General features: G+C 46.1%; 3 protein-coding genes across 8 annotated transcripts; 1 reads left to right on the top strand and 2 right to left on the bottom strand.

The window, feature by feature from the left end:
* Positions 1-5,673: 5,673 nt before the first annotated feature.
* Positions 5,674-10,418, bottom strand: ciroz (ciliated left-right organizer protein containing ZP-N domains). Of its 3 annotated transcripts, XM_076041675.1 has the most exons (12): positions 10,222-10,418; positions 9,112-9,193; positions 8,927-9,009; positions 8,747-8,848; positions 8,540-8,664; positions 8,105-8,248; positions 7,988-8,026; positions 7,755-7,892; positions 7,571-7,658; positions 7,054-7,250; positions 6,778-6,895; positions 5,674-5,956 (listed from the first exon to the last, which is right to left on the bottom strand). In XM_076041675.1, the coding sequence occupies exons 2-12, from the start codon at positions 9,147-9,149 to the stop codon at positions 5,784-5,786; spliced, it is 1,245 nt and encodes a 414-aa protein (XP_075897790.1). In that variant the 5' UTR covers positions 9,150-9,193; positions 10,222-10,418; the 3' UTR covers positions 5,674-5,783. The 3 variants fall into 3 exon arrangements, with proteins under 3 accessions (XP_075897790.1, XP_075897793.1, XP_075897792.1); XM_076041677.1 differs by lacking the exons at positions 5,674-5,956; positions 10,222-10,418 and adding an exon at positions 6,132-6,258 and having other exon boundaries at positions 9,112-9,459; XM_076041678.1 differs by lacking the exons at positions 8,927-9,009; positions 9,112-9,193.
* Positions 10,419-10,521: 103 nt separating this feature from the next.
* tardbpa (TAR DNA binding protein a) lies at positions 10,522-14,853 on the top strand. 4 transcript variants are annotated; one of them, XR_012928624.1, is made up of 7 exons: positions 10,526-11,288; positions 11,522-11,697; positions 11,796-11,936; positions 12,187-12,357; positions 12,464-12,584; positions 13,390-13,537; positions 14,308-14,853. XR_012928624.1 is itself a non-coding variant. In XM_076041680.1 (6 exons), exons 1-6 carry the CDS (start codon positions 11,048-11,050, stop codon positions 14,373-14,375), a joined length of 882 nt encoding a protein of 293 aa, XP_075897795.1. In that variant the 5' UTR covers positions 10,526-11,047; the 3' UTR covers positions 14,376-14,853. The 4 variants fall into 4 exon arrangements, 2 of the variants coding, with proteins under 2 accessions (XP_075897794.1, XP_075897795.1); XR_012928625.1 differs by having other exon boundaries at positions 10,527-11,288; positions 12,464-12,548; XM_076041680.1 differs by lacking the exon at positions 13,390-13,537 and having other exon boundaries at positions 12,464-12,548.
* Positions 14,854-17,217: 2,364 nt separating this feature from the next.
* pgd (phosphogluconate dehydrogenase) lies at positions 17,218-23,724 on the bottom strand. The gene is made up of 13 exons (XM_076041788.1): positions 23,584-23,724; positions 23,151-23,226; positions 22,844-23,023; positions 22,693-22,758; positions 22,482-22,600; positions 22,294-22,363; positions 22,085-22,219; positions 21,767-21,956; positions 20,450-20,580; positions 19,772-19,905; positions 19,019-19,118; positions 18,026-18,148; positions 17,218-17,864 (listed from the first exon to the last, which is right to left on the bottom strand). The coding sequence occupies exons 1-13, from the start codon at positions 23,592-23,594 to the stop codon at positions 17,745-17,747; spliced, it is 1,455 nt and encodes a 484-aa protein (XP_075897903.1). The 5' UTR covers positions 23,595-23,724; the 3' UTR covers positions 17,218-17,744.
* Between the last annotated feature and the right edge of the window lie 261 nt (positions 23,725-23,985).

Raw genomic sequence — 23,985 nt, forward strand, 5'->3', positions numbered from 1 at the left:
CTCAGGTTCTACTGCTTCAAATTTAAAAGAAAAAAAAATGAGCTGCGTGATACACAAGCAGCAGCGCAGCGCTAATCTTATCGCGGCATTCAGAGCACAAAGGGATTTCCGGGCGTACGCAGCGATCCACAAAACAGCAGACGAGCCATACGTTTGGCTGTCATTACCGCGTGAAAATAAATAAACAAAATTTAAAAAGAATCCCTCCACGGGGCTGCCCTCTGTTCTTCCCCTCGACGACGCCACCCCATCTTCTCATCGCCATGGGAGACGAGGCTCGTCGGGAGCGAGGCGTGATGAGGAGCAGCCTTATCGCTCCAATACAAGAGCAAACACGGGAGTCTTTACAGCGCGTCGTCTCGGAGAGCAGCGCGCCGGCGAGATTACTGGCCTTTAAGAAGCCCTAAGACACAGCCAATCCCAAGTAGTGTTTTATCTTGACAGTTTGCCGCGCTTTGTTTGCCTTTTTCTGTGAGGCCCGGGGATAAAAGCGCAGCCTCTGTGAGCTGCGTCTGATTAGGATCTAATTGTTAACATTCACTCTGTCTTTTTTATGATCCGATGCCTGCCGCCGGCTGGCCGTCGCATGCAGCAGGTACAGGTTTCAGCAGTTATGAAGGACTCTCCCTCTTGTTGCTCTCCGGTGTTACTCAAGTACTAGTTAGCACCGAGGTGGCAGGAGAGGAGCCCCCGGCTCGTCGACATCAGCGGCAGCGGCAGCAACAACAACAACAACATCAACAAACAGGAATTGATGGCGAGTGTTTATTATCTGGTTTAATTGCTCCTCATCTGGAGGATCTGACAGTTGCGGTTAATGAGAGAGGGAGAGGAGGCATGTGCTGTTGGCAGCCAGCTTCACGGCGTGCGCACGCGCGCGTCGGTGCGCACGCGACGGAGGAGGAGGAGGAGGAGGAGGAGGAGGACGCCTGTAAAAAGAGAGGTTTTAAAAAAGGAGGGAGAGAAAAAGAAGGAGAGGGAGAGAGCAATGCTACCAGTGCAGTGCAGGCCTCAGATCACAAGATATACTGTAGCTCCAAGGTCTCAGTAGAACACAGGTGGGAGGGTGGTGGGGGGTGGGGGTTGGGGGGGCGGGGGGGGGGGGGGGTGGCAGACCTCCGACACCCGTTCACCTGCATGGACGCACGATCCCAACCGAAAGCTGGGTTTGGACGCCTTGCAGGCGCTAATCTGAGACAGAGACAAAGACATGACAGGCCGCTCAAATCGAGGAGCCGCTTCCTCCGTTTTTCATCTGGCCTGCAGCAGCTCTGGCACCCGTCCAGCCACAGACCTCCCTGACATTGTACAGTGTCACGCATAGCGCACACGCACACACACACGCACACGCACGCACACGCACGCAGGGCTCATCCAGTCACCGTTTGACGAAGGAAGTTTCAAGACCAGTAAAGGCCTTGAGGTGGGAGGGAGGGAGGGCTGCAGCACGACAGACAGGCCGCCAGGCTGAGGGTGAAAGAGAGGCCCAACACCTACTGGTGACATCAAGCCACGGCATATTAAAAAAAAAAAAAAAAACACTCACTAACACAACCGCCATCATTGTCCCATTCATAAATTTCCTCCCGTGGAGCGGCGCGGGCCAATCTTTGGAGCGGGCACGGCCCGGCTCTCTTTTACTGCTGCGGCCCAGCGGGGCCCCACATGGGAGCAATTAGGGGTCTACGCGAGTTTGGCGAAGGTCCACGTAGCAACCGGCCGCATCTGCTTTTGTTTACCTTTTGCTCGGGCGCTGGATAATGTCAGGAGCACATCTGCTACTGTGCAAGGCAAACCGTGGTTACATGCGTGGTTGACCCATGATTCTGTAATTACTCGCCGAGCGAGATGAAGAGGCCCGGCAAACCACTCTAAGCCACACAAACCCCCCCCACACACACACACACACACACACACGCGCGCACACGCACACCCCTCCAGTTGCATGAAACCTTGTCTGCCTCCCAGTAACCCGGCGCCAAGAGCCGCTCAAGTGGCGTTTAATGGCCCAAAGTTTGTCCAGAATAGCAATTCTGACTTCATGTTTTGGCGTCATGAAGTTATCAGTCAGTTAATGACGCTGTCGTTCTATTACAGCCTCAAAATGTGGTTATTCTCAAACAAGCCGAGATGAGGGGCACTTATCAAATTTCCTGATCCGATCTCACCGCTGCTAACTTGTCACCGTCCCCCACTGTGGGGGGAGGCAGTCACGACAACTAGGACAAAAAGAATTTGTCCGGCCAAACTTGTTCAGCAGATTAAAAAGTTGTTGCCGTCTCCAAAAGGTCTTCTAAAAGTTCACATTATTGAGCATCGTCACAAGGCAATCTGGAGCGCCCGACGCAGACAGCACTTGTTTATGATAATGATGAGTGATTATGAGCAATAACAATGAAGACCATATATGGATCACTACACAGACGCGGCGCGTGTGTGTGTGTGTGTGTGTGTGCGTGGGGGGCTGGGTGCCACCATGCTTAGCGTCTCCCAGATGTGCAAACCATATGTTCGGACTGGAATAAAATAGAAGAAGGAAACACTGCAACATGAAAGGTTTTTTTTTTTTTTCTTTCTTTTTCAAACTTTGCAAAGACAGTTAACGGTCGCTGCAGATAGAAGTAGTGGCTGAGAGAGGCCACATGAAAGAGTCAGGGGATGTTGGCCTGCTTTTTGCACCACTTATTCCATTTCCTGCTCATAAGTTCTGGGAGCAGATGGGAACCAAAGGCACAAGGAAGTTTAGATTTTCTGCCCCACAGCCCATTGTATATGATGCATGTAAGTGCGTAACACTGCACTGTTTTCATTTACTGACGCCTTGGTGGAGGTCAGTGACAATGGGGGGGGGCGGACGGTGGAAACAAAGGTAGCACACATACCTTCTTAGTGTACTGCAATGGCCTGATTACGACTGCAACTACTGAAAAAACTACATACATGTATAGTACAGTAATTAATTGTATAGTAATTAAACACTGGAAAATATTTTGCATTAAAAGAAACCCTACGTTTCTACCTCCTAAAACAGTAAGTATTGCTCAGATAATTGTACAAGCTATAAATTAAATGTACGTTTTACGTCACTTTGGTTTATAGACCGCGAGCATCTGCAGGAAAGCTCAACTTGAGAGTTTAAAACATGTACAACAGTTCCCTCTCCTGGCGGCTCACTGTAGTGCAGTGTCTAGCCTCGGCAAAAAGGTTATCTTTTAATCTAGTTTTTTTTTTTTAAGTATGTTAAAACTTAATTCGTACATTAGTGTTAAAAACCTATGTTGTCATGATTCATTTGTTTTGGCGAGGCAGGAGAGGAATTATGATGTGCAGGGGACAACAATTTGAAGCGGGAGACCTGGTCTGGGTCCACAAACCCCAGAGGAGGAAGGGCAGGCGCCCGAAGCTGGGCAATGAATGGGTGGGCCCCTGCAGGGTTGTGGAGAGACTCAGTGACGTCGTATACAGAGTCCGGCTACCACAGAGAGGACGGAAAGTTGCCCTGCATCAGGGGCAGGTTGGCACCCTACAGGGGTTCTGACTTGCACAAGTCTGTTTCCGTTATATATGTCAGTGTTGACCCACTTGCACCTTGTTTATGTGGCCTTGACTCCTGAGATTCAAAGTTTTGACAGAATCTCTTCATCCATAACGCAGGTTGGAAGATTTAAGAAAGGGACCACTGTTTCATTCCTTGCCTCATAACCTCACTTTAATCTTTCTTTTTGTTTTGGGTTATTCATTGTGCTTTTATACTTTAAATCTACAACCAGTCATTCTTCCACAGGCCTCTTTTCTTTTGTACTATTTCTAGTCGTACACTAGAAATACTTTTATCAATCTTCATTTTTCAATTTGAAAGTGTAGCCTCTCTCTTTGTTTTAGTTTTTCAAGATTGAAAAATATGTACATTTCTCATTGTCCATTGCAGACTAACCTTCACGATAAACCGAACTTTTAGCTGTATTATTTAGCTTATTGAATCTCTACATTTTCCTGTTTTCTCTCTATTTTTTTTTTATGTTTGTGTATGTTTATGTTTTATGGGTTTTTTTAAGTGTTTTGTGTACATTTTGTGTAATCTCCCTCTCTCTTTCCCCCTTTTTTGGGGGGGAAGATCTTTTCCCCTTTTCGCCCACTGGATGGCGGCATCCAATAACTTTTGGATAACACTTTTTGGGGGGGAAGCAGTGTTGGGAATGTTCACGTTCTACCTGAACGAGTTCAAAGTTCAGTTCACACATTATAAAATGGACTTGGTCAGTTCATCGTTCATAATTCCACATTTTGAACTAAAGTTCAATGTTCCCAAAAATGAACTAATTTAGTTCTTTTTTTTCTCCAATACTTTGCTGCCAGCTATTATTTGTCAATATTATTGACAGAGCCCATATAGAACCACAGACAGCAATTATTTTATCCATTTTAACACTGAAACTATGTCAGATTAATCTTCACATCTATTTTTGAATCCTAATCCAGCCATGTTTACAATAGCATTGAGAGGACCGCCCTCACAATGCTGGCATGTCCCTGATGCTTTTTTCAGTGCACACTAGTAGCAGCTGCAGCGTTCATCTCTAGAGTGTATTTTATTTAAACATGAGGGGAAACTTGCTGCTTGAATGGTCTTTAGACTATTGTGAATACAAAAACAGGACTGTAGTCCTTAAGGTGCAAATGTTTTTTCCTTTTTATACTTTTTCAAACCTACCTGGAAACAATGCACATCAAATACTGGAAAATTATTCTAGCCCATGCATACAAATATAAAGGTGAAAGTTCTAAATTAAGTAGGTTATACTGTTAACAAAGTCCAGAACAATGTACGGACATTACATACAACACAATCTAGGAGGTAGGAACCAAGCTGTGGTAGGAAAGTGCCGCTTTAAAGAATTTATTTGTGTTTGCACCACTATTTGCACTTGATTGCTGAAACTTTGTGTGCGTGCGTGTGTGTGTGTGTGTGTTAATTATTTATTATTATTTTTTCTTAATTTTCACAAATTCGTCTCGTGGCTGCTGTTCATTAGGTAATAAAGTCCAGCTGTAAATGGCTGTTATATATCTTGTGTTGCTGACAATACATTTAGACAGTGACATCATCGGTCTTTCATGATCTCACTTTTATGTGGATACATACTTATTGCATTACTGTGGTTCTTATTTTGTGTTGTTTTGAAGCAACTGCTGCCGATGATGTGTGCGAGGGGGGGGGGGTCAGAGTACACCCACTAGACTAGAATAAACAAGATTACGCCACTGCTTCTCCTTCTTCACCCTCTCCCAATCCTTACTCGGTCTTGGAGCGCCCTCTGTTGGCAATTTATTATAATAACAACACAACACACCAGCCAACATCCACGAGGGGAGTGCTCTAGGGCCAGTGGTCTGTTGCCAGCTGGTGTTCACAGAGTTGGGTTGGGGCGCTTCATCACTTTTTACTTTGCAGAATTGATTCACTGGTGAGGGTTAGGGGTTAGGTTATTTATGAAAAGTCATTTAAAGTTTGAAAATTCAAAGGCAAAACATCCAGATATACGTGGAAGCTTTTATTTATTATCTTTTATTTCTGTGTAAAACAGTGTTTCTAGGCTGGTGGCACGTCAATGTATCAATTTTAAGCATCGTGACAATTGGGGGGAAAAAATAAAACAACATTTCAGTCACCGCTACAGACTAAATGAAAGTCATTATTATCAACCAACATGTACAATAATTGCACCCACACAGGGAGGCAACAGAGGACAAGAGAAAGAAAATTGTTTTTTAAATTCTCTGTTCTATTCCCACTCCCACTTCGGCCACCTAGACCTCTGATGCTCTTTACTGGTTGTGTTCACATGCTGGTATTCCGGGTGAGGAGGATCTGTGGATGTTTCCAATAGCTGGGCTACGGCTGGTGTTCCAGCAACACTTGACTCTGCTGATATAGCCGTGGTTGCATTTAAAAGATCTGGAAAAAGTAGCTTCAGTTGCATTAATGGAGCCGGCATCAGATAAGTCTCCACTCTGACTCATAGGCATCTCACCAGAGTGGAGAGGAAGAGCAGGTTGCTGCATGTGGGCCAACAGAGCTCCATCACTCAGCCTCACAACAGGCGGTGCCAAGGCCAAAATCACACCTTTTTGGTTTGCCGTGGACAAGACACAGGAGGCTGTGGTGTGTGTGTGTGTGTGTGTGTGTGTGGGATGGGACAGAGGCCCAACGTTAATTCACACTATAAGAATTATGTGGCTTTTCACCAAAATATAATACTACAAGACAAAATTGTAGCTTAGGGTTTGAAAAAAGAATTTGAGATAAAAAAAAAAAACAAAAGCAGGAAAATGTTCAAATGTATTCATCTCTGTATGTTTATGTTTTTTATCATTTTCTGACGAGAGGTAGTAAGTGAGCTTAGTAGGAGTATTCTTTGTTCTGGGATTTTCATTTGGTTTTTGGTTTTTGAAAAAAGAAACAAGTTGAACACAAATTCATACTGGAAGAATTTGTAAGTTTATATTCAGAGAGTTGTTGTTTGTTATGGCTTTCAGTTGTTTTCTTTGTTGTTTCTATGTTTTGCTGACACTTGTTTTTGTCCCTCACCTTTCTTTTCACTGCCAACTCACTTTAAGAGTGTGACAGATGCCATATAACATTAAATAATTGACTGGCCGAGCGACAAACAAAAGTAAGTGCCTGGTGTTTCCACAGTAAAATGGCCAGTGGTCAAAATATCCCCCCGATAATTAATCACCACTTTAGCTTTATGTGTTGATGAGCGTCGCACTAACCTGTGCATGGTAGCGTGTTCTCCACGCTCCAGTGCATTTTGTGATTTGTCTCCTTGAAGGAGAGCACAACATCGACCCTGTAGAACGGCTGCAGGAGCTGGTGCTTTTCAGTGCAGGGCTGTGAAACAAACTTAGATCTAAATTTTGTAACTTGCAGTGGATCTTTGTGATGAAGAACAAAAAAGGTGCTTCATTTTTGCAAAAAAAAAAAAAAAAAAAGCAAATGTGGCCTGCACACATCACACAAACTCTAAGGTCATTGCCTTAATTTCTGACCTTGGTTTGCAGAATCTGAGCCGTTGGGATGACCAGGGTCACAAGTTGACTGGTGTCATGCACAGTAAAGTTGTCTGTCTGTTGCACCAACACCTCGCTGACTGTCAGTCCTCCATTGCCGTGGCTGCCCCGTTTGGTTAATCCCATGTGCCGCTTAAAAATGTACAGCTCGGCCTCCTCCTCTCTCGCTGTGCCCACTAAAATTCAAACCAGGTTGTGTTATTTATTTCCTTTTTTGAGATTATAAATGTCTTTCACAAGGTTGACCTGGCCAATGTACAAAACAGTACTATAATCCTTTTTTTTTATTTTTTCCAGGGACATTTGCATTTACACTGAATAAGTACTATAATAAATTTAGTAATTAATAATAAATGTTGCACTTTAGAGATTGGCTGAGCTTTACCTTACAGTCGGGTATTTCACGTGTGTGATCCTTTAACTCTTAAGTTTGACTATTAAGGTCATCCTGTGCTGGTTTTTGTTTTCAACAATGCTGAATGTCTGCCCCGCTCACCTTTGGGACAAGTGGCTTCCATACTGAAGGCATATGGTCCACTGATCAGCTTCAGAGCCAAGAATTTCACTGAATCTTCTTCCGTGACCTGCGTCAGTTAAACACGGTCAAAAATCTTTTGAGTTTTTAGCTGTAATTTTACCAGTGGCCACTAGGTGGCAGTGTGTTGCCTGAATTGCCCTACCGTGAGAGGACTCAGGACTTCTTTCCTTCGGCCTTGAAGGGTGATGTTTGGCCCACTCAGGGCAGCGTTCATTTGAATCAGGCTGGCGTCCTCCAGAGCGACTATGAGTTGATCGCTCAGAGACAGAGACCACTGCAGCTATTGAACAGCGCCGGAACACACATATAAAACGGCCAGGTCACTTCAACAGGACAGGAATTTAATCAAGACGGTAGGGTTAATCGCAGTAGTACCTCATTATCCCAGTTGTCACGAGGAAGTTGCCTGGTCACCTACAAACATACAAAAATCTCTGAATGTAAAATATCCAGAAAACTCAGTAACAACTTCATCATCTGTTGATCGCCAACCTGAATAAATTCCGGGTCGCACTGGATCAGTTCTTGGCTGGGAAGCACCGGTGCCACCGGACACTTCATCAGAAGACTGTGAGGTCTGCCTCCATAACGACTCATCCGCTTCCCAGTGTCAAGTGTCAGGACATAGTAGCCGTGCTGAAGAACAGCCATACAACAGACTTACTGTACGTATGGATCATTGTTGAAAGTAAGCAGCCAGCCAAACTTGACTGTGCCAAGGCAGGACAAGGATAAACTACACACTTTATGCTGCCAAAAGTATCGGGACACCAGTGCAGATCATTCAATTCAGGTGTTCCAATCACTCTCGTAGCCACAGGTGTATAGAATCAAGCACCAGGCATGCAGACAGCTTGAATCTTGTTAGTGGCCATCAACATAGCTACGATGAAAAACAATGAGCTGTGTAGAGAGAGAACGGCATACCTGCTGCTGCACCAAACACCCCGAGTAACTGACTCTTAAAATGAAGATATTGTCCAGGTCTTTGTGCAGAGAGAGTCCGCAGGCTGACAGCTGCAGGTCCAGGTGGTCCAGTGACGTCAGATTCACTTACAAAGAGAAAAGGGAGAGGACGACTGTCAAGACTTTGTCTTTTGTATCACGTTTATGTTTAGTTTGGGGAATCTTCACCTCGGCCGTGCAGGGCATCAGAAAGCCAGACTCCCACCTCCTCTCTTGTGGCATCAGGGATCTTTTTCTCCATGTATTCAGAGAAACAAACCATGTCTGCCCCTGAAAATTAGAAATCACCTCTTGGGTATTAAATGCCCACCATTAAATATCACAAGCTATTGCAGTGTATAGGGTTACCTGTTAATTCTGTTGTTTGATTATTTATCCATTCTCTCTCTTGAATAGATGCAAAAAGACTCTGCACAAAAATATGAAATACACTGTGGGAGGAGAGAACATTTAAAAAAAAAAAGAAGAAGCTTATATTTGATCAAATAATTAAAATCAGACCTTGAATGTCTTTTGCGAAGTATAGTACTTACAACAATCTGAAAAGGGTGCTGCTTCTCATCAGCTCCATGTTTCTTCCTGTGACTCAAACATCAGTGTGATGTCTGACCCATCCTTTTTAAAGGAGGGACTACATGTTCGCAGTGTTGCGTTAAAGGCAGGTCAAAGACAATCAAAGCCACAGTGACCATTGTGTTGGAAATAAACGCAAAGTTGCAGCGGTCTGATCTCTAATTTCTCATAATGATACTGTATTCAGAAACTGAACTCAGCTGAAATGATTGGGTAACCATCCCTTTAGATTTTAGATTCTTAATTGATCAATTGTCTGGCAGTCTTGAGAGATTTTTTTTTTTTTTTTAAAGTGAAGGTTTATTTAAGGAATTACAAAGCAAAGGCAAAGGCATTACAAAGGCACCAAATTCAAATATTCCAGAATTGTAGCTTCATCCTGACTCTCTAAATTTACAATGTTGCAACTGAAGATATATTAAAAACAATTAAACGTGGTACCCATTTATGACAATAAGACCAATTTTAAAAAATCTGTATATTTGGTGCCAGTTTATTTAGAATAGAACAGAAAAGTACAAAAGTAAAATACAATAAAAGTATTTATTTGTAAAATAAATAAATAAAAAATTAGGACACATATCAATGGTCAAAAATGTATTTGATTTTTTTTTTGTGTGTGTCTTCTGTCTTTTGGCATTTATATCTATCAGATATGTCACGGTAGTTTTTATTGTAGCTTCTGTTTCCATTGCAGCGTCTTACGCAGTTAAGGAAAACACCAAAAATGTTATTTATGAAGCTCATACTAAGTTTACCAGTGGATCATTAGACTTTATGCTTGCGCCATTAAGACCGTTGCCAACTAGCCATGTCTTTGTTGTTCCCAGTGAGAATGCCTCGCTGTGGCCTTGTTTAGCTCCTATCGAATACAACAAAGCATCAGTATCAGCATTGGAGGAGGCTGTAAACACTAACGTGCCGTTTCCTGGAAATACATTTTTATTATTTCTATTTATTAACTGCACAGGGATTATTGACCCGGATCGTTGCCTGTACGTTAAAATCTTAATTGGCAAAAACATGGGGCCTCCGATATGTAAAGTGAAATGTGAATTTACAATGCGCACCTTTTGTTTATGCTTGACGGCTTTGAAGGTGAACCGTTTGGTCAAGACTCACAGGGAGAGCCAAGAGTTTCCGATTCGGCCCATTCGAGTTACAAAACATGAAAACGCCAAACAAAAACAGCGCCCCGAGCTATTTTTCTGAACCGGTGCCGTTCACATAGAATTTTTACTCTAATGTTAAAGGATTACAGTATAATCTTTCAAATAAAACCTCCAGCATCCCTCCATATACTGCCCGTGCGCTCTTCCATCGGGATGATGTCATCTCATGGAGCTGGGCGGCCATTTTGTTAGCAAGCTCGAGGTTACGGGGGTTAGCTGCGAACCGCCGTTCACGTCTACTTTGTCTCGTTTTGCCAAATTTTGGTTCACCGGACGAGGCAAGTCATCGATGTTGTTGATGCTGGGGCATAGTTTACGGTCATACACATCTTGGACGAGGCGAAGCGGCGTTTCCGAGCATAGCGAGGCCACTGCAAACTGGGCGCCCATTCATTTTCCCATCTCGTCGTCTCCAGTTCTGCTAGCTTGATAGCTAGCCAGCTTGCTAACTTGTCTGCGCGTGCCGCCGTCGGCGACGTCAAACATCCCATTTGCTGCACACATGGCTGCAGTCTGCTAACCTTTTTATGGGGTGTTGAGGGGCGAGCGTTCATATTTCCACGCCGAATTAATCTTTCTCATTTCGACCGTCGTTGCATTCGAGTTGCGTCACCCCTCCCCCGGCTAACAAGAAGTAAACTTCAGCGAGGGGCCGACGTCGCAAGCTCCGGGGCAACCACAAAGTGTTTACTGTAACTCGAGCTCCCCGAATAGAAGGGAAAAGATGTCGGAGATGTACATTCGTGTGGCGGAGGATGAGAACGAGGAGCCCATGGAGATCCCCTCCGAGGACGACGGCACCGTCCTGTTGTCGTCTGTTGCTGCACAGTTTCCCGGCGCGTGCGGGTTGCGGTACCGGAATCCCGAGTCGCAGTGCATGAGAGGTGTCCGGCTCCTCGAGGGCGTCCTGCACGCGCCCGAGAATGACTGGGGTAACCTGGTGTATGTCGTCAATTATCCCAAAGGTGAGTCGAGCCTTCTGTAAAAAGGCGCCTTCAACCTTTTGCTGCCAGTGTGTGGTGTTAGTAGTGTCCAAAAGCAGGTGGTTGAACCCAACTCCTAATTAGAATATTCAGCCCAAGGAACTCGGTAACCTGCTGTGGCAGAGTGAGACACTTTTTTTTTTTTTTTTTTTTTTCGTGTTTAATTACATGCACGTTAGTTGCTGACAATTTTTTTTCTCTCCCCCTAATACTAGCTTGTTTCACAGATAACAAAAGGAAGATGGATGAAATAGACGCAGCATCCGCCGTCAAAGTAAAAAGGGGCTTTCAGAAAACGTCGGATCTCATCGTTCTGGGGCTGCCGTGGAAGACTACGGAGCAAGACCTGAAAGACTACTTCGCTACCTTTGGGGAGGTCATCATGGTGCAGGTAGCGACGCCTGGGGGTGTACCACAAAGTTCACGGCGCAACAAACTGTATCCGAGTCATTATTACTCAGCAATGTGTTTAACCTTTGTCCACTTTAGGTCAAGCGGGATGCAAAGACTGGCAACTCGAAGGGGTTTGGGTTTGTCCGGTTCACAGACTACGAAACGCAGACAAAAGTGATTGCTCAGAGACACATGATCGACGGACGATGGTGTGACTGCAAACTCCCCAACTCCAAGGTAGTTTGGACACGCCACATGTCGAGTTACCTGAAGAATGAAAGCGATTGAATAATAGTCTTCAGAAGTGCAATAGATGAATACACAAAGTGAAGCTTCCAGTGAGAAAGCAAATTGATTCTTCTTGCTTACGTGTCCTCTTGAAATTCCCATATTTACCTTGCACATGATACATCTAGTAGTTGTTTTGGTTTAAAAACCCGATATAATCTCTTTGTTTTTTTTAAACTATTTTTTCTTGTCCTTCCAGGCATGTCCCGATGAGCCTATGCGGAGCCGTAAAATCTTTGTCGGCCGCTGCACGGAGGACATGACCACCGATGAACTGAGGCAGTACTTCATGCAGTATGGAGAAGTCACAGACGTCTTCATCCCAAAACCTTTCCGAGCGTTTGCATTCGTAACATTTGCAGATGATCAGGTGAGATTCGTATCAAGTGGCGCCGGGGCGCTGCCGAATGCGCTCCATTTATTAACTAACGAGGACCCTCTCCCCCTGATGACCTCTATGTGTTTCGGCCCCGCAGGTTGCCCAAGCCTTATGCGGGGAGGACTTGATCATCAAAGGCGTCAGCGTGCACATCTCCAACGCCGAGCCCAAACACAATAATAGTAGGCAAATGATGGATCGAGGGCGGTTCGGGGCTGGTGGGTTCAGTCAGGGCTACAGCAGTAATCGCGGTGGGGCGGGCAGCAGTAGTGGCGGGGTTAACTTTGGGGCTCTTGGTCTTAACCCGGCAATGGTGGCTGCCGCGCTGCAGAGCAGCTGGGGCATGATGGGCATGCTGGCCAACCAGCAGGGTCTGACCACCACGGCGGGCACGGCCACCACCACCCGCGACCAGACCTATAGCTCGGCCAGCACCAGCTACAGCAGCCCCAGCTCGGCCAGCCTGGGCTGGGCCGCAGGCGCTAACGCGGCCTCCAGCGGCGGCTTCAACTCCGGCTTTGGCAACTCTATGGAGTCCAAGTCGTCTAGTTGGGGAATGTAGACACGTTAGCGTTTGGTTGCTTAGGGTCTTACTGGTAAGTATTGCCGGGGTGGGGGTGGCGGGGGGATGGGGGAGTTGATTGCTTCTCTCTAATTTAAAAAGTACACTGCCTTTTTATTTCGGTAAAGGACGTTTATACTTGTGTGTGACTGTTTTTTTGGGGGGTTTGTTTTTCAGTTTTGGTTTGGTTTGTTTTTTGTCATGCACCGAGTGGATGGAAAGTTTCTTAGCAGAAGCCGTCACACTCCCGCCCCCTCTTTTTTTTTTTTTTTTTTTTTGGTTAATTGAGAAAAAGGTGCATGCAAGTTAAATATATTCATGCACGAGCAACTTGAGAGCCCCTCCCCCCAACCAGCCACCCGTATAATAGGCTTGATTTCATAACACATGTGTATGCAATTGAATGCATTGTTTTTTTTAGTTTGTTTGAAAAACGCCTTCATGAAAAATCTCTTCTGCAGTTCACCAAGTCTTTCCCAATTTCCCGGGAGGAATGGCCACATTGGCAGCAATGTTCAACCGATCTCACTATCAGTTCCCCTCCTCCTCCAATGTGTAAATGCTTTGTCATCAAAGAACAGCTTCACTCTGCATTTACTGTGTTAGACGGTGGGTGTTGTCCTTCTATTTTTTTTTTTTTTGTTGTGTCCCCCCTCCCCCGCCCCACCCCAAACCCCTCACACCCCCCCCCCCCCTACCCTACCCGCCTGCCTTTTTTATTTTTTGTGGATGTAGAGATTGTGTCTGCTCTTTGTAGCTTCAGTGGAGATCAGTGAGTGGGATTGTGTCTGGGCGAGTGAGAGCGAAGGTGCGGAGGGACTGTCTGTGCGAGTAGAATTGAACGAGACGAAATGCCTGCGCGAGTTGCAAGAACCTGTGGATTGGTGCGAGTGTTGGGATCCCCTGTGGTCTCTGCTTTCTCTCATCTTTCAAACCTCAGCTCTCTTCTCAAACGGTGTGAAACGTCAAAGTGCTCTGAGTATCTGTACTCCTCCTTCGTACCTTCTCTCTTGGTGTCTGACTCGATGTGAATGCTGTGCCTGTCTGAGTGCTCTGTTCTCTCCTCGTCACCGCCCCTTTCTCTGTGTGAAGATGTGATGTTACGTAGTGGTCTGTGTGGGGTGGGAGACTCTGAAAGTGAGTTTGCAAGTGAGCTCTGAGGCTGATGTGGTGAATGTTTGGACCAGTTCCCATCGAAAGATTGTGTTTGAAGTGTTGACGAATGCATTTTCTATGTTTTGTGACTCGAAGGGAAGTCTGAAATAAAAAGTGACTTTGACTAGGTATAACACTCTCTTTACAGTGATTTGTTTGTTTATTTTATTTTGTCCTGACGTCACTTTTATTGAATATGCCAACACTTTAATTTACATGTATAGGAACCTTGGACACGGACAGCCCAGGGTTTCGCCCGATTCCAAGTGGGACTCGCGTTTGGAAAAGCTGAAGATTTAAGGGGCGGACTGGCACAAAACAACCATTGCCTTAATCCTGAAAGGGATCATCCACTTCCAAGAAACCTCGGAGCATGCTGTAACAAATTTATTAAAAATGGACCATACTCAATTTGGCTGAAAAAAAAAAAAAAAAGTCACACCTGAAGCTACATAATCCCATTTCTTCTCCAAAATGTATGACGAAAAAAAAGCTTGCCTTAAATTATAAACGTGCATTTCTGTCAGTGAATGCATTTTTTTTTCTCTCTCTCTCTGTCCTCAAAGTCACCAATAACTTTTGAAAGTGTTTTTGTCACCGTGGAGTCAAGAAGGCACTCTGTGTTCCTGTCATACTGTCGGCTTTGTGACGTGGATGTACGACCTGAGAGATTTATTCAATGGACTAAAGTAGCTGAACATGCCAGCAGGAATTCACTCTGTTCTGAACTATTTTAGCATTGCAGTATAAAATAAAAGTTGAGATTTTAATCACCTGGTGTGTGTCACTGTAGCTCCAGTCCAGATTCGTGTCTTTTGGCGTTGGGGCTTTCTCACTGCCTCCACCTTCCAAGTCATTGTTCTTCAACCTCCTCGGGATAGACTATACACGTTTATTTTTGGGTGTAGTCATAATGTTCTGCCTGTTGGTGGTGCTAAATACCATCTTGCTCCAGCTCAAGAGGCGAAATCTTAAGTTGTTTATTTTAACAAAACTGCTCCGAGATACAATATATAGATATTGCGCTGAAAGCTTTACCAGTCCAAAACATTCCTGCTGGATTTAACCAATACAATAGAAAAAAAAAAAAAAAACACCATGAATGTGTGCATTGAATGATTTTGGGTTCTGAATTGTATAACTGCAGAGACCAAATAAGAGAGAGCGCACATGAAGCCTTCATGAGGTAAATAAACCACTATTTGTTTTCCTGATAATGACATTTTATGCTATAAAATGTCATTGAAAACCGTGAAGGGTCAATATCACCAAGGCCGTGACTGAAGTGTGCTCATGTCAATTATGTGCCACTAGAATCTGTTGTTTCCCATCACTGGTCACAGCTCAAGAACATTTTTCTGATCTTTTTCCAGGAAATGGAAATATTAGTGAACATCACAGAGTATCAACAATAGACTGATCCCAGGACAGCTTCTGAGGAGTCACATTTAGTTGCATCCAACCCAGTGGTTCCCACCTGAATGTCATGCAACCTTCTGTGACTTCTCTTTCGTAAAAGCAATGTAACTTGTTGATGAACTCCACTGAAATGAGAAAAGTCCTCGGCTTTCTTCCTGCGGCTGCTTTTACTTTTCTGAAAGTGTTTGCTGAAGCACAGTTCCACAAAAAGCCAAATCTCTGTTCCTCCATCAGATCTCCTGGCTGCCAGTTTCAACCTCACTCCCTTCCATAGAGGAGCTCAACATTTCCATCTCCTCCCCCTCCATTCACACCGCCGCTACTTCCTTCTCCTCCTCCTCCTGCAGAAGCCTAACTAAACTCTGTTGTGGCCCCTGCACTTTTTAACCCCCCCTCCCCCCCACACACACATCCAGCAGCTGATATTAACAACCCCTTGCATGCATTAGCCATGTGTTTCATTGGTTTTTAATTGGTTCTAAATGCCAATGTGTCTTGATGGGAGTTGTATGAAAGTGTGGGCCCTGTCAAAAGAAGAATTTGTCACCTTCTGTCACCTAAAGGACAGTAAAGGATATCTCATCTTACCCTGTCACTTGGATTACATCTGGACTGAAGCCAGGTAGCACCACTTCACTGCAGGCCCTGAACCCCATTCGTGTGAAACAACCCGCCAGTCACTCGTCAACTGCAACGCCGCCGTTTTACACCATTTGCTCTGCTTTTCCCCTCGCAGGATCAAAGTGTTGACACTCGGGGGTCAAACAAGAAGGTCTTCCCAGGAGACAGAAGCTCGTCAAACACAACGAGGTGATAATAATAATATTAAAGGGGACAGGGCTGCTGCTGCAGCAGCACAGGTGTTTCATACGAAGGCGAGGCATTGTTTACTGTTCAGCAGCAGGTCTGGTAGCAGCTGTGACGGCGTCCTGTCACACCAAACACCCCCACACCGGCTGCGGGGGGGTGAGAGCAGCAGATGCTAACCCTGATCAAACAGCCGCTGTGGTGAAGTTACTGTCTAGCACCAGTGGCAGATTATAGTGGAATGATTAAGTCACAGCTACTTATGTTTTCTTTCTCAAGAGACACTTTCTGTTCTTTATTTAATTGACTTATTTATTTTTTGTTTTTTAACAGTTAACAGTTGGTAGAAAAAAAAGAGGCAAAATAAGTTGACACCAGCAGGTTCTGTCTATATGAAGCCTGAGCCAATTACAACACAGGTGAAACATCTCACTGAGTATCAGTTGGATTTTATCCAAGAAAAACTTGTTTAACCAGAAATTCAAAAAAAGCTTTTAAAGATCACTAAAATGTACATTCTATTTCATTTCTAACCCAGCACCACAAGCTACATTAATTCATATTCATTCTTTCAATTTTGTTTAAAAGAGAATATAGTGCTTTTCATTAAAAAACAAACAAAACAAAAAAAAACAACAACCTTGTTTTAGGACCTGCTAGTGTTTTGGTGCCATCTGCTGGACAGTAAGTGAGATTTTGTCATAGTCATGGGACTAATGACACTAAAACTCACAAACCTAAACTTAAAACCCAAGTAAATTATTTTTAACTTCAACTCAGTTCATTCCATGATGACGATAGTGATGTTCATAAATAATAATTGCCTTTATTTTATCAATATTCAACTAATTTAATTCTGCTAATTTATTTTTATTTGATTGGGTTTTGCGTTTAATTTCTCATTTATGTCTTTTTGATCATTGACACTATACATGTAAAGATTCATTAACCAACTCTGTGGAGCTCAGTGTGTTTATGGTTCCCAGACTGTTCTTCTGCGCTCCTGTTTACATGTCACTTCATGTCACCTGTTGCCTAATTTAGCCCCACAAACCTACAAACAACTAAATCTTGTGTACACCAGCCAGAGAGTAAGGAGCGTACAAGCTAATTATAAAGGGATTTAAATCTTTATTTAGCCTGGTTACAGTACAGTGCAATGCAAAGAGTTAACCATCACGTGTTGCATCGATAGCATCTTGATGGAGCGAACACTTTTGTTTCCCCGTCTTCTTCTCACTGTGATAAAAGCCTCTACAGCAAAATCTAGAATTTCCACTCATCGATAAATAAAACTGAAACAAACACGAGGGGTCAAAAGTGGGATTAAGGTAACGGGGGTTGGTTGGAGGCAGGAACTCCTCTCGCAGATAACTGGTCCCTCCGTCTTGGTCCTCCATCTTTTAGTGTGCGTCCGGCCGAGGTGGGGGGGGGCTTAAGCGTTGTAGGACGAGGAGGAGACGTTGCCGCCGTGGCCCGTCCAGTTGGTGTGGATAAAATGGCCGGGGTTGGACAGCAGCTCGTACGTGTGGGCTCCGAAGTAGTCCCTCTGCGCCTAAAAACAACCACATAAACCTCTTAAGCGGCGAGCCAGACGCACCCGGGCGACAGCTGCACGTGAACCGTTTTAATCCGATGCAGCTCTCCCCGCTCCCCCCTCCCTGCCCCCACCCCCCGGACTCCCTCGGGCCATATGTCGCCCCGGGGTCGCCTCACCTGGAGGAGGTTGGCCGGCAGCATGCCGTGCCTGTAGCCGTCGTAGAAGGAGAGCGCGGTGGTGAAGCAGGGCATGGGGATGCCGTGCTGGACGCCCGTGCTCACCGCTTTCCTCCACGAGTCCTGGACAGAGAGAGACACAAGCGGGAGTCAGTCGCCAACAAACACTGGCGCCTGGTACGCCAGGTACCGACCGCGTCGGTGCAGACAGGGCGGCGTACCCAAAAACGATCGACTTTCCGTGCCAAAGTCCGAGATGGTTAATCCAAGCATCTGGGAGCCAATAATCATTAGGCAGACCCCAAGTCGCTGGCGATTGGTTTTCACATTATAGAGGCGTGAAACCAAAGACACTCACACACTTTGGTTAAGATCTATTTGGATTATTTAAACCTGACAAACTGGATTTGGAGGAATTATGACGTCTGGGCTGCCTCCTCGCTACGGCATTTTGTAGCGGTGACCAAGTTCTGCCTGAACATGTTTATTGACTCTAGTCAATGAAATGTACCGCTAAACGTACTGTACAACCGAAGCTCACTGACCCGGCAATATATCCCATCATGCATTGCGTTCACACTGACCCGAAAGTAGAATTGCGAGGAGCAGAGCAGTGCAGGACGCTTATTATTACAATATGAACTTAAAACAGGAATGCATATGTATGTGCAACTGTCCATGTCCATTCATATATTCACTCATCACTCCCAAGTTATGAAGAAAAGTATTTTTTCTGGAACCGGAATCAAAACCAAGCAATGAAAAAACTCCACATTGAAACATTTTGAATGAGGCTCCGCCCCAAACGTGGAACTGATACACAACCCAACGGTGTCTTTTCTTTCTCAGCACCGTGTAAGAAAGAACAGCCGGAGGTTTAAACTGTGTACTGGGCCGTTGCCATGACCTCTGCGCCTTCATAAGGGATTCAAAACTTTGGATTGGTCCGCGTGGGATTTGTTTGGCATCGCTGCCAGGAGAGTGTATATTTACCTGGCACTCCTGCACGGCGTTGCTGAAGAAAGAGTCCAGCAGCAGGTTCTGCAGATCGGCATTCCGGTCGAAAGCCTCTTTGATTTTTCCCAGGAAGACGCTGTGGGTCAAGGGTTGAGGAAATGAGAGAGGAGCCTCGTCATTTTTACTGCACAGCGGCGGAACGGAATCACCTCTGTCGCAACTCTGCTGATAGCTGAGTAAAATGATACTGGCTGGTTGGATTTATTGTTGCAAGCAGAGCCTGCCAGTGTACTGCACTGATTGAACGTGGGAACTGTGAGTCTCCAGAGACTAATGTGATTAAGCTGGAGATCGGCCGCACCCCTCAAAAGGAGCAGCGTTCCATTCTCGTTTCTGTGCAAAATGTCACAGTTGGGTTTATGCAACGCAATTCCTCATTTACACAAAGCACACCAGTGTCACAACTGGAGTTCCATCTTTCAGTGCGATTTCACATTAGAGTCACATTTTCCCCTTTTAGTTCAAGCAACCAAAACAGTTGGTTTCAAGTCAGTGGCCTTTCTATGGCACAACAGGCTCTCTTCAACATCCCTTCCTAAAAATAGTAGAAAAAAAAGTAATGTGTTCATTCAAAGCTGGAGCAGCGTGTTCTCTTTTTCACAACATGTTCCAACGCTGGCCGGCCGCAACTTTTCAACACCGGTGTGAAAGACGCCTGTTGACATCGCGTTGCCCAAAGCTGCAGGCAAAGAGGAATTGCGGCGCGAGCCGTCGGGAGGTCGAACGAACCTTCTGATGATGCAGCCGCCTCGCCACATCAGAGCGATGGCGCCGTAGTTGAGGGTCCAGCTAAACTCTATGGCCGCCTGCCGCAGCAGCATGAAGCCCTGGGCGTAGGAGATGATCTTGGATGCGTAGAGGGCCTGCAGAAATAACAGGAATGTTTTTGTTTTTTTTAGCAGTCCAAAGGGTGAAGAATTCAGACGGATGGATGAGAAAACGTTCAAAGGTCCCAGATTGTCACTTCCTCCAGGGAGAGAGCAGTGGAAGAGCCCCGTGTTTACAGCCTGGCACTGTTTGACCTTACAAAGACCTGACTTCCAGAAACCGGTGCTTTAGCGCACAATATCTGAAGAAACTGGAGCATTCAGAAGCAGACCAGGGTGGACATCACGCTATCTATCTACAGGCTACAGCAGCGGTGGGCAAACTTTTGGACTGGTGGGGCCACAGTGGGTTCTATAATGTGAGAGAGGGGCCGGAGCAGGTGCAGATGGATGGAGTGTTTTGGTGACCCACCTCATAGGATAAATGTAGAAAACGTGTGCTTCAATGTCAATTAAAAAATGAAGAGAAGCAAAGCTACAACAAAATACATGTATGTGTCTTTGAAGCCTCATGGTATTTAGTGTTTGGTTGAAGTGACTCTTAAAACACTGAAAAAATGGATGAAATGCAGAGTTCTACCTTTCGGATGTCCTCCAGGAAGGCGGCCTTGTTGCCGTCGTACTTGACGCCCTGTGGCCCCGACAGGCTGCGGCTGGCCTCCACCCTCTCCTCCTTCAGGGAGGACAGGCATCGGGCGAAGACGGCCTCCCCTGAGAGCGACGCAGGAGGAGGAAGAGGAGGAAGAGGAGGACGGGTGAGTGATAAGACACACGCACAAAAAAAAACCCTCACAACAAGCACAAGTTATTTAGTCAAAGCTTGTCAAAACGTTGCTATTTTTCCACTCCTGGCAGTGCATCAGGTGGGTGGTGAACACTCTGCTGCTTTCCAGGAAACACGGCCTGTCAGAAATGCCATGCTGGCGCAAGAGCAGCAGCGAACAAGACGAGCATGACTCAGCAGGAATCTGACAACCAGGGCTTGTTGCTACATTAGCAGCGGAACGAGAAGGAGAGGAACTTGCGTGGTGATTAAACAATCGCAACTACCTGCCAGTCTGACGAGACACCATCGTAAGCATGACTTGTGGTTGTGACACACACACACACACACACACACACACACACACACACACACACACACACACACACACACACACACACACACACACACACACACACACACACACACACACACACACACACACACACGGATCAAGAGAAAAACAGTGCTCAGTGATCCGTCAGGGCGGGGAAATCCAGCCGCTGCCTGTGAGCCTGCTTCAGCTCGAGCACAATGAGGCTTTTGTGCATCTTTTATCTCTCGCCACCAACACACGCATTGTGTGTAAGGGGCCCGGGCAAACAAATCACAGCTCACATGTTAGTACACAGCAGCTACAGGGATGTGGCCACAAGACCAACATGTACATCGTGGGACCTTTAACTGGAGGTGTGTTTGCTGTGTTTGTAAGCGAGTAATGCACTGTGACCACGGGGACGGGTTAAAGCCTACGAGACAAACTATTATACTGTCGGAGCAAAGCCGAAATCCGCAGAGAGTAAAGCAAATCCCCCCCTTATGTCACTTGAGATGAGCTGGACATGGGGAAAGCTGTCAATCTCCTTAGCGGAGGGCAAACATCGATCACGTCCTCTGGAGGAGGCTGACTAGCGGCCAGCTAGCTGCCAAGGCTAATCATTAGCCAGAGCAGAGCTCATCAAAAGGCACAGGGTGTTTGCTGAAGCGGTGTTGAAACATTGTGGAAACATGAGTGATGTCATGCCTTTGGTCGTGTCACCGTGCAAACAGTAAGGAGGAATTCAGCATAATGAGCAAGGAGCAAAAGGAAGGCCTCACACTTCCTGGTATAATGCAGCCTTCACATCCTCTTACCGATCAAAGTGACGGGCGTGCCGTACTCCAGGGCAGAAATGGCCGTCCACTTCCCTGTTCCTTTCTGCCCAGCACTGTCGCGGATCTTGGGCAACAAGTGCGAGCCGTCCGAGTCCCTGTACTTGAGGATGTTGGCCGTGATCTCGATGAGGAAGGAGTCCAGCTCTGTCTTGTTCCAGTCTTCGAAAGCCTGAGAGCGGCAAGGGTGAAGGTCAAGAAAGACACATTATTGTTAATATACACACATACTTATGTACATACATATATCTATATTTATGTATGTAATACACACATACAGAAGGATCCCGCGCGGCTCACCTTGGCCATCTCGTCGTGGTCCATGCCCAGGACGTCCTTCATCAGGTGATAGGCCTCGCAGATCAGCTGCATGTCGCCGTACTCGATGCCGTTGTGGACCATTTTCACAAAGTGCCCCGCGCCTTCGTCTCCGACCTGCAGAGGCACGCACGTCCACTCACTACGAGCGGAAACGGCGACGGCCATGACGCACGCCAAGAGGCACTCACCCAGTCGCAGCAAGGCTCTCCTGTCCCGACCTTGGCCGCGATGCTCTGAAAGATGTCTTTGATGTGTGGCCTTCCAAAAGACAGTCAGGAGAAGAGCGTTGAGCACCTTAAACTTTTTTGGCAGGTACAACGATCATATTTTTCACAAATGGCTGACCCGCAGGGTCAATGTTGTTCTGGACACTCACCAAGCGTCTTTGTTTCCTCCAGGCATAAGAGACGGTCCATACCGAGCACCTTCCTCTCCGCCACTCACTCCGCTGCCGACAAACAGCAAGCCCTTCTCTTTTAGACTCTTACACCGGCGCTGGGGAAATGGAAAAAGAAAAACACGCTGCCGTGTGAGATGTCCGCTGCGGCCACAAACAGGGCAGGACACGGTGTTCCTCCACGACCTACCGTTGTGTCGTTGTACTCCGAGTTGCCGCCGTCGATGATGATGTCCCCGGCCTCGAGAAGAGGAACCTGGGGGGAGAACACCGCCGGTTAAGATCCAGCCAGCTCCGCCAAATTGTTTTCTACAGTTCCGCTGGCCACAAAAGTTACCGACCAGTTTGTCGATGAAGTCGTCCACCGCCTGTCCAGCCTTGACCAGCAAGATGATTCTCCTGGGCTTCTTCAGTTTGGACACCATGTCTTCCAGCGACTCAGCTCCGATCACCTTGGAGCCCTTGGCCTCGTTCTGCAGAAAGTCGTGCACCTTGGACACGGTTCGGTTGAACGCGCAGACCTGTTGGATGGGTTCAGAGAAGACTGGGTGAGAAAACAACAAGGTTCCGACAGGTGATCAGCTGCTGCTGCTGCTGCGTCTCTCGCCCGAGGTACGATCGAGAAAGAACGCGAGTCAGGATCCTTACCACAAAACCGTGGTCGTTCATGTTCATGATGAGGTTCTGGCCCATCACGGCCAAACCGATGAGTGCGATGTCTGCTCTGTGGGCAGAAGAGCCATGATGGCAGTGACTGAGCGACAAGAACATCTGAACACTCTCCACCATTTTCTACTTTTACTTTTCTGAACACGCTTAAACTCCTTTCCTTGTTTCCCCCCCCAGACAGCTTTAACCGAAACCACAAGTAAATACAAGTTTTAATTTTTACAAACGCTCAATATTCACTTCCTAAATCCCATTTATTCCCCGACTCAACACAGACCAGAAAGTTAGCTAACATGCTAGCCAGCTGTGATTGCTTCCGAATTTATGTAACTGCCGTCTTAAACGGATGTAACCTTTCCGCTTCAACCGCAGCAGGAGAAAAAAAAAATCAAGAAACTTTTCAAGAACTTACTTCTCCGCCATGATGCACAGAACGTAGAGGAACCGTGAATTAACGCTGGTGTAATGACGGCCAGACCCGCACACCACCACACTTCAGCTTCGGATTTCCTCCTCCCCTCGCCGAACCAACTTCCGTATTCTCCTCCCAGCGTAACGGTGCGAGGAATTCACGCACGCCCACAACCGCATCCACCAATCACCCGACGTTCCTCAGGCTGAAGAGACGTCGTTGCAGACTGCTAGTTGGCCGCGAAATCTGGGCAGAGGCATCTGCTAACCCATTGGCTTACGCCACCAATCAATCAAGGTAGGTGGGCGCACGCACGCACGCACGCACACTCACTCGCACCTCTTTAGCAGAGGTTTTTTACTTCGATAGTAGTGAGAAATGAATCGTTACAATCATAATAAA

The sequence above is a fragment of the Nelusetta ayraudi genome, unplaced genomic scaffold, assembly GCF_046127955.1.
Source record: "Nelusetta ayraudi isolate G7.1 ecotype Tasmania unplaced genomic scaffold, CSIRO-AGI_Nayr_v1 ptg000070l, whole genome shotgun sequence".
NCBI lineage: Eukaryota > Metazoa > Chordata > Actinopteri > Tetraodontiformes > Monacanthidae > Nelusetta > Nelusetta ayraudi.

Excerpts from the sequence above, each read along its gene's own strand:
- ciroz (XM_076041675.1), bottom strand. The coding sequence starts at position 9,149 with ATGGAGCTGATGAGAAGCAGCACCCTTTTCAGATTGTT. Across the intron at positions 7,893-7,987 it reads GTGACAACTGGGATAATGAG|CTGCAGTGGTCTCTGTCTCT; the intron begins GTACTACTGCGA and ends GCTGTTCAATAG. Across the intron at positions 6,896-7,053 it reads CTCAGATTCTGCAAACCAAG|CCCTGCACTGAAAAGCACCA; the intron begins GTCAGAAATTAA and ends TTTGTTTCACAG.
- pgd (XM_076041788.1), bottom strand. Across the intron at positions 21,957-22,084 it reads ACCACGACGAGATGGCCAAG|GCTTTCGAAGACTGGAACAA; the intron begins GTGAGCCGCGCG and ends TGCCGCTCTCAG. Across the intron at positions 17,865-18,025 it reads TGCCGGCCAACCTCCTCCAG|GCGCAGAGGGACTACTTCGG; the intron begins GTGAGGCGACCC and ends GGTTGTTTTTAG.
- tardbpa (XM_076041679.1), top strand. The coding sequence starts at position 11,048 with ATGTCGGAGATGTACATTCGTGTGGCGGAGGATGAGAACGAGGAGCCC. Across the intron at positions 11,698-11,795 it reads GGGAGGTCATCATGGTGCAG|GTCAAGCGGGATGCAAAGAC; the intron begins GTAGCGACGCCT and ends TGTCCACTTTAG. Across the intron at positions 12,358-12,463 it reads TAACATTTGCAGATGATCAG|GTTGCCCAAGCCTTATGCGG; the intron begins GTGAGATTCGTA and ends TCGGCCCCGCAG.